Source organism: Myotis davidii, unplaced genomic scaffold, assembly GCF_000327345.1.
Source record: "Myotis davidii unplaced genomic scaffold, ASM32734v1 scaffold1069, whole genome shotgun sequence".
Classification (NCBI taxonomy): Eukaryota; Metazoa; Chordata; class Mammalia; order Chiroptera; family Vespertilionidae; genus Myotis; species Myotis davidii.
Genome location: NW_006300018.1, coordinates 847,880 through 858,907, shown reverse-complemented (window position 1 = coordinate 858,907; position 11,028 = coordinate 847,880). Strand labels below are relative to the sequence as shown.

Here is an 11,028-nt window from a genome sequence, read left to right as displayed (position 1 = left end):
TGGCTGAGAGGTAGAAGGGTGGGGTTTGCTCATAGGTCCCTCTGTCCCCACTGAAGGCAGGAAAGAGAAGCCGTCCTCCTCTCCCATCTCGTACTTGAGGCCACGGGCTGGGAAAGAGCCCTGTTCTCCCTGGTGCCAACACATGTGTGTTGTGTATGTGAGCAGTCCCACTTGGGGGTGGGAATAAACATCTGGCATTAAAAAAAAAATAAATAAATATAGCTAAAGAAATACATTGTTAAGGTTTCATCCTACCCAATAGCATTCTGCAAAGTTCAAAGTTAGTTGAACATATAAACAAATAATTAAAATCTAAATGTCTGTAGAAGTGTTCAATAAAGGATGAAATTATTTCTATCAAAGTGAACTGTAGATGACTGAATTTCTTGCTCTACCTAAAATATCATTCAGTTCAAGAGTCTACAATTCTATGAGAGATCCTTTTTTATGTTTTTTGTTTGTTTGTTTGTTTTTTCTGGTGACTTAGCTACCTGGGCAGTCTTTTATATCAGTTGATTGATGGCAAGGGCATTTCTCTGGTTATATGACACTAGAGGTCCGGTGCACGAAATTTGTGGATGGGAGGGGAGGGGGGTTGTGTCCCTCAGCCCAGCCTGCACCCTTTCCAATCTGGGACCCCTCGAGGGATGTCTGACTGCACGTTTAGGCCCGTTTCCTGGAGGGATGTCTGACTGCCCGTTTAGGCCCGTTTAGGACTAAACAGGCAGTCGGACATTCCTCTCACAATCCAGGACTGTTGGCTCCCAACCGCTTGCCTGCCTGCCTGCCTGATTGCCCTCTAACCACTCCCCTGATGGCCCGATTGCCCCTAACTGCCCTCCCCTGCCGGCCTGGTCTCCTCCAACTGCCCTGCCTTGCCAACCTGGTTGCCTCTAACTGCCCTCCCCTGCCAGCCTGGTTGCCACTAACTGCCCTCCCCTGCAGGCCTGGTCCCCCCCAACTGCCCTCCCCTGCTGGCCTGGTTCCCCCCAACTGTCCTCCCCTGAAGGCCTGGTTGCCCCTAACTGCCCTCGCCTGCTGGCCCGATCACCCATAACTGCCCTCTCCTGCCAGCCATCTTGTGTCCACATGGGGGTGGCCATATTGTGTGATGGTATGATGGTCACTTTGCTTATTACCTTTTTATTATATAGGATGATTCTTTGAAACCTCTGTTACATAAGGCAGTTACATTGAGTGTTTTCTGATGTTAAGTCAATTTTATGTGAAATAATTTATATTGGAGTTTTTTTCAATGTAATGAGAGCTTAGGCTTCATTTTAATAATTATCCTTGTTAAAGTATATTGGCTTTTATATGAATGACTAGAGACCTGATGGCACGAAATTCAGGCAAGAGTAGGCTTTCCTTCCCCAGCTGCTGGCACTGGCTTCCCTCTGGCACCCGGGCCCGGGCTTCCCTCGCAGCCCTGGCTTCATCCGGAAGGTTGTCTGGAAGGATGTCTAGAAGGTTGTCTGGTCTAATTAGCATATTACCCTTTTATTATTATAGATTTATAATTAGATCTAGGATGCTTAGTTCATGGAGGCAAAAAGTGGCTCTACTTATCTTTTTCTCTTCATAACATGGGAGCCCCAAAATACTAATAATATTTGTAAGAGGGGGCAAGCTGCCAAATCAGAATCTTATTAACTTTTTAAAATGTCTTTTAGGCAAAAGCTGACTGTATGTCCTGTTATCGATGGGGAAGAACACCTTCGTTTATTGAACTTTCAACACAATTTTATAACTCGAATCCAAAATATTTCTAATCTGCGGAGGCTAATATTCTTGGATTTATATGATAATCATATAGAAGAAATTAGTGGGCTTTCTACTCTCAGATCCCTCCGTGTCCTTCTGTTGGGGAAAAACAGGTAACTTTTATAGAGCAGTTTTTGTCTATTATACTTAGGATTAATGTTGAGTTATAGGTGTTTAGATGGCAACTCAGAGTTGAAAAATAGTTAAGAACCTAATGGACTAAATTTTTGAAAGATTATTTGAATGAATTAAGATCCAGTCATAATTTGTCTTATGAGATTTAGTCTGACAATTAGTTAAAACAAACAACATTTATATAGTGTGTATTTTGTTATTTCCATTGCTTTCCAGTGTCAAAGCTTTATATGTAAATAAATAGCAGATTTGGCCTTTGTGTTTTCTTTGGCTATGTTTTAAGCATGTTGTATTCACTTTAGACATAAGTATTTCACTAGTGATTCTCCTTAGTGCTTGACTGAAGATAGACATTTCTTACTTTGTGATTGTCAAATTACTGATTGATTTTTGCTCAGGTGGTGTTTTCAGTATATATTCAAGATTACATCCTATATGAATGTCCCCAGTTCTTTTTATAAGGTTCTATTATGTGTACAGCTACACAATTCCTGTTAAATTTCCTTGAGATTTGTTCATGACTTTTCTCTTCATTCTGCTTCACTGGGTAGTTTTGCAATGTCTAGAAAGAAGAGCCGTTTGGCAAAAATCTAAAAATGATCCTTATATTATCAAATAATAAAGTTTAGATGTGGTATTATACCCAAGCTTGGTTCCCCTCCATCTACTTTTCCTTCTCCCCCCAGCATAGATCTTGCATTATCTGTTTATTCTCATTAGCGAGCAGTAATATAAGATACTTTTTCCAAGATCATGTCCTGATCTGTTCTCTGTGGTTTCTTGAAAGTTCCCATTGGTGTAGTCTTTCACCTACTATTGGTTCAAGTGTTAAACTAAGCAATATAGTACCACGAAGGAATTTGAGGGAATTATAGGATTATAGAGTATTAGGACTTGAAGTGACCAGAGAGATTAGCTCTCTTATTTTGCAGATGGAGAAATGGAGATGAAAGGTGACTTCTGCAAGGTTAGGTATGTACAAACTAAATACAGTAGGAGTATGCCCCCGGAGCAGTTCACTGAGTAAAGTGAGGTGTAAACTTTTCATACATCAAGGCATTTCCTTCTAGGTGCTCACTGTTATCTCTCCCAGAGATTTCATCACTCGCTTCTGATTCTTGGAGTTACTGATTTGTTTCTCTAGCTTCCATTTATTCTGCAGTACCATTGCCTTTCTGCCCTCCATGTCACTGTTTTCATGACATTGTAAATCTCCTTTTCTAGTTTTAAACTTAGCGTCTAGAGCTGCTCGTTTCCTAGTGTTTTAAGTTATCTCTCAATCTACTTTCTTTTCCTGTGCCTCAAAGACACCAGTGTATTGGGCCTTTTTAATCTTTTTAAAGGTCTCTTTGCTCCTCCAACTCTCTGGGGCCTACTGCCCTTCCTATATTCTTACCATTGTTCAGTAAAAGCAATCTAATGCAGTTTCTTTTTCCTGCCTTCTAGTCCTTCATCCTTTTGTTTGTTTGTTTGCTTTGGGTCATATTTTACTTTATTTTTTCCATAAAGAAAACAGCTCTTATTCAAGTTCTTGAATAAAAAACAAAATAAGTCAGAAAACAACTTTCCATATTCTCCCAACTGGTAGATTTCTGAAGTATCAGTACAATGCAAATCGTGATCCCTTAAACATATATCTAATGCTCTTCAGTCAGCTGACTTCATCAAGGCAAGGGGCCTTTGAGTCTTGAAGATGCAAATCTATCCTGAAGCAGTACTTTAGTAACCATTAGGCAAACCTGGCCGAGGACTGCTGAAGAGAGAAGCTCATCTGCCACCCTGTGCCCTCATGTTTGTCTTGGTGGACTTGTTGCCCTCTGCTGCTCAAGTCCAGAAACTTTTCTTCCTCCCACATTTCAAAGCACTGCACTGTCTTCTAGTCCAAGACAATGGAACCATATATGAACATCTAGGGTAACCAGATGCCTTTAAGTTCAAACGGCTCCAATAAACATTTCTGCAGAAAAGCTAGAAAGACCCTGTTATGCTATATTTGAAGTTTACATTGCTACTAAGCAGAACAGTTGGACAGCAAGAACTTGACTTTGCTGTTGAAGTTCTTGCTGTCTAACTGTTCTGCTTTCTGTATCCTGATTATCCTTGTGAGATCTTCTGGTGCCCTCATATCACAGGCTAATGAATAGAACTATGAATTTTCTTCTGATCACCAAGGACTGTATATAAAACTTTCCACCAGACCCTGGGATTCCATTTTTCTTTCCTTCTGATTGTTTGAGGGTTCCCACTTATGGATTTGTCTTTGACACCTGAAAAGCCTCACCTTCATATAGATCTGTAGAAGGGACCTTATCCTGCTGTCAGTAACATAATGCAACCTGCAGAGACAGGCTGTCATAAATTTCTAGAGTTCTGTAGCTACTGAAGTGATATCTGAGTCTTGCTTTTTTCTAGTTTCAGTTTTGATCAATGGGAGAACTTAAACAAAATTTCCAGTCACATTGGTGTTAATGTAAAAATCTTCAACTATTTGGGAACTGACTAGGATTCTGCAAATTCCTCACATCAGTACCTAATCTGACCATGGCCTCCTAGGTCAACTGATCCCTCCACCTGCCTCTGAATTCTTCAGAATTTTATCTGCTTTTATGTCATTTCAGGTCCTACGGGTGTATGGCAAAAGCATTTCATGAGAATAAGACAGCAAGATATTTAGTTGGTTTTCAGTTTAACTGACTGAACAACTTGTCTATTTTTATTCCTATTCACTTGGGCAATCAAAATCTAAAGTGAAAGTCACAAAGCCACTATGTGTCAAAGCTAAGAGAATGCTTGAACTCACAATAGACTGGGACTGTTTTACTGGATAGCTTAGTAGCATGTGAGGCCCTTGTCTTCTTTGGAAGACCTGTTGCACATTTAGGTTTCTGTGATGGGAGTGCCTTAAATGTGCCCAGAGTTTCCGGTCAATACAGAAACATTACATTGATCCTCTAAATCAGAGAAATATGGGCTGGGACAATCTCCATCATTGCCTGTGTATAATTTCCAATATGTTAAAAATATAATTCTTAGACAGATAGATACTAATTCCAGGACAGTTTTTTAATTAACTCATTGATTAGGAAACCAATAGGATGACAAAACTGGTTCAAAGGAGGATAAGAGAAACTGATATATAGTAATGAAAAATGACAAATACTGGAATAAGATTGTTAAGTTACAAACAGGGTAGCTTTCCTATTAGATAGAAATAAATTATATTCATACTTGGCAAAAATCATACATCAGTTTTCTACGAGTTAGTATATAACTTTACAGAATTTGGGCTCTGACCCATAGTGAATAGATGATTTTTAGGTAAGTTTGTTGACAGTGTTCTGACATTGAGAGGACCTGCAGTCATTTCTTAGCCTTCTTTTCAAGGTCTGGTTATCAACATTGAGTAGTACCCTTTTTTCTATATTCACATATCACAATTTTATAAAATTATTTTTATACTGTGTGTTTGTCACTTGAATACTTATATTTTATTACTTATGTTTTCCAATGTTATTAAATGTTCTTTGAAAATATAATTTTATAGCTTATATAATCTATATGGGTATATATGTAATAATTTACTTATTTTCCTTTTTTATTAGATATTTATAGTACATTTTTTTTCTCTAATGCTGTAATGAATATTCTTGTCCATCTCTGATTATTTCCTTAGTGTTTTCTATTAGGTAGGTGAGTTCACCCTCATAAAGCTCATATGAGGGCAAATTGAGATTTGATAAGAATAAGGTCTATGTTTGAGGGCATTACTTCTCAAAATGTGATCCCTCAACCAGGAGCATCAGCATTACCCAAGAACTTATTAGAAATGCAAATTTTGGACCCTGTCCAAGAAACTCTGGAGGTGAGACTTAGCAAGCTATCTTTTATCAAGCCCTCCAGATGATTCTGATACACAAAGAAGTTTGAGAACCACTGTTTTAGGGAATGTGAGCTTAGGCATATAAAATAATTGAATAAAAGGCTTCTCTAGTAGCTCTGAGGTCAGCCTGCATCACTCTCTCCTAAAGCCCAAGGTGCTTAGAAGAATTGCTCTTTTCTAAAGATACTGTTGTTTAAGCTGGGGGGACATTTCCTCTAGTAGGGCTGCATATTTAACAATACAATTAAATTGATGGGAAATATGTTTTATGTAATATACATATTTTCATGTAACCTATATATTTATGTAGATAGATAGATAGCTGTAGTTATTTCTATTATCTATGTTTAAGTTATAGGGAATAAATAAAAATGAGTTATACTTGAGCATATATTTTGATTTACAATAGATGTGATACATCTACATTTCTATTCTATTTATTCTGATTTTTAGAATCAAGAAAATCTCAAATCTGGAGAATCTAAAAAGTTTAGATGTCTTGGACCTTCATGGAAATCAGGTATTGTAAAGATTTTTTATTTTTTTCTTCTTTGAGAAAAGTCCAGGAAAATGGGCATTGCAAGAGTTTTAAGAATTATACTGAAATTTTCAAGAGTTACTTTACTGATTCACTGAAATGTTAAGTCTTTTTTTAAAAGATTTGCTAATTCCTTATCTTATGATACAGAAAGCATTCAAAATTTTTATAGTAATGACAATTTTGTTTCTTATTTAATCTTTTATCAACTTATTTTAAAATATACATTATCCAACTTCAACTCAAAACTAGAATATTACTAATGATTTTCTTTTACCTAGGTGTTCTTCCTTTATTTTGAGATAACCACTTTTTGGATTTCACATTTATCATTCTCTTTTTAGTTATTTTTAGTTGGTTTTATCACATATATGTATGCCTAAATAATATATCATTTAGTAGCATTGTCTTTTAATTTAAAAAAGGTATCATAGTGTTGTCATCTAGTTTTCTTCAGATACAATATTACGTTAATGGAATTCATCTTTTTTATTAAGTAGCTGTAGTTTATTCATTTTCACTGTTGTATGTTCCATGGTGTGGTTAGATGAAAACTTTTTTCTCTAGTTTATTATTGCTAAACATTGGGTTGTTTCCTTTTGTTTCTGTTGAGAATAGTACTTCTAAGAGCATTCTTGTACATGCTTCTTCTGTATACCATATGTACTCTATAGTATAGATCTAGAATTGACATTGCTGGATTAGGTTATTTAAATGTCTAACTTTAATAAAAGATAATGCCAAATTGTTTTTCCAAAGTGGTTGCACAGTTTATACTCCCACCAGTACTACATAATAGATCCTGTGACTTCACATCCTTTTCAACATTTAAAATTGTCAGACTCTAATTTTTTCCAATTAAATTTTTATAGTGTCCCCTTGTGGTTTTAATTTATATTTTTGATTACTATATAATCTGGACTCATTCTTCAATTCTTGTCTACTCAACTTGTCCACTCCCATATCTGTCTATCCTAATTTCTCTGTCTGATTTATTATGTGACCCCTCCTGTTCTTTTCTTTCAGAACATCTTGGCTGTTTCTTTTTTAACACTTTGCTCTTCCATTTCCATTTTAACCTTTGAAATGTGAGCACTTACTTAGGAATAGCTCCATGAGCAGAAGTTCATCTTACCCCTAAGGTAGTAAACGTACATTCTGGGGTGATCCAGGGGTCCCTGCCTGTTGATGATCAAGATCTGCCATTGCCAATTGCAGTCATCCAGGCACAAACTTCAGTATGATCCTTGGACTCTCTAAGCTGTTAATCCCAATCATTTTGATGAAAAGCTAATGTAACTAATTAAATCCTTGATAGATCTAGATAGGCCACCTCTGCCAGGTTATCTTGTGCCAGTGCCATTGTGTGTCTGTCTGTGTGTGCACCTTATGGGAGGAGTGTTGGTAGCCTGATCTACAGGCTGGTGAGTGTCACTCTGATACATGGGAAGTTGCCCAGTTAGAGGGTGCTGTAAGGGGCATAAGGATTAAAGAGTTTTGCCAGTTGGAGAAAATAATATGCAAAGCACTGAGACTAAAAATAGCATGGTATTTTTTTTACTGCTAGATAATTTAGCAGGTATTCAGGAATGATGAAAGGTGAGGTAAGAGAGATAGGTAGAAGCCAGATTGTGGAGGGCTTTGTATTGTCATACTAAGGAATTGATATTTTTTTCTTATAGCCCACTATTTTAAGAACTATCCATGACTATTAGTGAAACAATGTCTAACACTTAAAAAATTGAATTGGGTAGTTAGAAAAACTAAAATAAAAGTAAGTGTATAATTTTTGTCTTTTGAGTTTACATCTGTTGGAAATAAAAGTGATACTTGGTTTACATTGTGAAAATGTATTTGTTTTATGTGTGTGAAAGCATCTTGAGGAATGATGGTAGTGTTCAAGAAATAGACTTGGGTTGATCTCTTCCATTGTCACAGATTAGCATGGTGGAGGCCTGGGACAGGGGTTAGGGGTAGGTTATTAGGGGTCAATAGGAGAAAAAAGGGGACATATTTAGTACTTGCAACAATAAAGTTTTTTTTTTAAAAAATAGACTGGCGAAAGGAATGAGATGGAGGGAAGTGAACATTTGAGAGTCTAATCCACTAATCTTGGTGAGAAGTGATAATGGCTTGGGTTAAAGGAATAGCAACAGGGACATAATAAGGGGACAGATTGGATAAATATTTAAAGAGTAGAAACATCAAGATTTAGCAATTGATTATATGTGAGTAGTGAAGAATGCAAATGAATGTGGGAGATTGACTCTCCATTTCTTAACCTAAATTTTATTTGGTCTCCTAGAATTTGTTCTCTTGGTTGATGCCTGTTTTAACATGGAAACAGGTGTGGTTTAAGCAAAATCTGTTCTTTCAGGGCCATCTTTCCTTCAGGAAGAGCTTGCCCTTTCTGTGATTTCTTGCCTGGAAGCAGACATTTACCCTTTTTGTTATTGCTGAGTAGGAAGGCTGTCCTTATCCAGACAGAGCAGTCTGGGTGACTCTTACCAAAAAAGTCAAGGCTGGAGTCCAGCCTTCCTAGATGTACAGTAGGTCCTCGGGTTACATCGGAGATCCATTCCTACGGGAGCGACGTAACGCAATTTTCGTCGTAAGTCGGAACCGACCTACGTAAGCACCTTCATCACTCACATGGAGCACATACACAGCAGTAATGAAGTGAAACAGTAAAAATTATTTAAAAGAAAGATAACAATTCCTGACCTTTACTTGTGGTAAATAAATAATAAAACAACATAAAGCACATATGTGCATACGTCGAAATGACAGAATTTTTTTTATAAATAAATGGGAGATGGCGACATACATCGAGTCAGACGTAAACCGAGGACTGTCTATTAAGAAGCTCTGCAGTCTGTCTTGCAACCTTCACTCTGATCTGTGTGACCAATAATTGGACTTTCTAAATTCCCATCACCCCTTCTTGCTATGAAGTTTATTCACTAATCAAGAACTATGTTCTCAGCCTATACCACTGTTTGCCTGAAGTTTATATCATTTCTGTGTGCTTGTGACTTTGTCCATGGCTGTAATGGGTAACAGACTGTTTTCTAAAAGAAATGCTCCAGTATTACTAGCAGAAGCGGGAAGACACTGTGCCAGCGGTGGGCAACCCCTGGCACGTGTGCCAAACATGGCACGCCAGTAACTTTTGCTGGCACGCGAAACCCTCTCTTATCTTCCATTTACAATTTTTTTCTTAATATTGACTTTTTTATTTTTCAGATAAATTCAGTGTAGGTGCATCTTAGTAAATAAATAAATTTTACATAACAAGTTATCTTAAAGACCAAAACCTGATGTAAAATCTCTGTCATCAGTGATGCAGCAGAAAAAGTCCCACTGATAATATCAAATGGAGTCATACAGTTTTCTGTCGGACTAACAATGTACATGTATACATTAAAAAATTAATGTATTTTTCATCATCATATACTGTGTTTTTGTCGCTCGAATGAATTTCATTATTTCTTCAAGGTTCTTCACATACGTACAACTTAAGAGATATCAAGTAGCCGTAACATGTTCTCAAAAAATTAGGTTTGGCACGCAGAAGAATTTTGAGTCAGAGATTTTGCTGGTTTTGGCATGCACTCACAAAAAGGTTGCCCACACCTGCACTATGCAGTTTATACAACAATTGTGCACCTTCATTCTAAATATTTATATGTCCCTTGAGCTCAGGAAAGTTTCATTTTACATATTTAAATATTGCTTATCCATTTATACTTGTTACTATTGTCTGTCTTTCACATCCCCATCTTTTATTTTTCCTATCTTTATTTTTCCTTACTGTTTTAGAAGAATTTCTCAAACTTATGCTGACATGAACTGATTTTTTACAGGGTCAATTTTGCTTTTTGCTGATTCCATTCATTTCTAATTCTATTAGTTTTATTATTCAGTTCTGTCATCTGCAAATACTGATAACTTGTTTCTTTTACAGTATTTGTTTAATTAAATTTTTTTATTTTTTAGGTATTTTTAATTGTTTGAAGTATTACATATGTCTCCCTTTTCCCTGATTCACCCCAACCCGGCCACTCCCACCCCCGAGGGCAAGTCCCCACCACTCCAGTGTCTGTGTCCATTGATTATGCTAATATGCATGCATACAAGTCCTTTGGTAGATCTCTAACACGCCCCCCTCCCCACCTTCTCTCTGAGGTAGGACCATCTGTTCAGTGCTACCTTGTCTCTGGATCTATTTTTGTTCATCAGTTTATGTTGATCTTTATATTCCACATATGAGTGAGATTATATGATATTTATTTTTTTCTGACTGATTATTTCGCTTCTCATAATGCTCTCCAGTTCCATCCATGCTGTTGCAAATGGTAGAAGTTCCTTCTTTTTTTAAAAAAAATGTGTTTTTTTTATTGATTTCAGAGAGGAAGGGAGAGGGAGAGAAAGATAGAAATGATGAGAGACAATCATTGATCAGCTGCCTTCTGCACGCCCACACTGTGGATCTTGCCCACAGTGCCCAGATGTGGACTTGAACTGTGACCTCCTGGTTCATAGGTGAATGCTCAACCACTGAGCCAAGCCAGTGAGGTGTGAGGGCCCAAGTTTTTAAGGAGCAATCTGGCAGTGACTTAATGGCTGCTATACTAGGCATAATAACAACAACAATAACAACAATGGCATGGAAACCTAATCTTCAAGCTACCAGGAGCATGGAAACATA

General features: G+C 37.2%; 2 protein-coding genes across 3 annotated transcripts in view; both read left to right on the top strand.

Annotated features, from left to right (window-relative positions):
* LOC102753560 (triosephosphate isomerase) overlaps nt 1–1,524 on the top strand; it is a 2,227-nt gene extending 703 nt beyond the window's left edge. Inside the window, exon 3 of the mRNA XM_006776096.2 lies at nt 1,513–1,524. Within this exon, the coding sequence (XP_006776159.1) occupies nt 1,513–1,524 (12 nt within the window). The remainder of the gene's footprint in view (nt 1–1,512) is intronic.
* The window catches only part of LRRC49 (leucine rich repeat containing 49), a 232,482-nt gene that overhangs the window by 19,550 nt on the left and 201,904 nt on the right, over nt 1–11,028 (top strand). For both annotated transcript variants that reach the window (XM_006776066.2, XM_006776068.2), the window contains exons 5-6: nt 1,674–1,877; nt 6,233–6,299. In XM_006776066.2, coding sequence (XP_006776129.1) covers nt 1,674–1,877; nt 6,233–6,299 — 271 coding nt within the window. The remainder of the gene's footprint in view (nt 1–1,673; nt 1,878–6,232; nt 6,300–11,028) is intronic.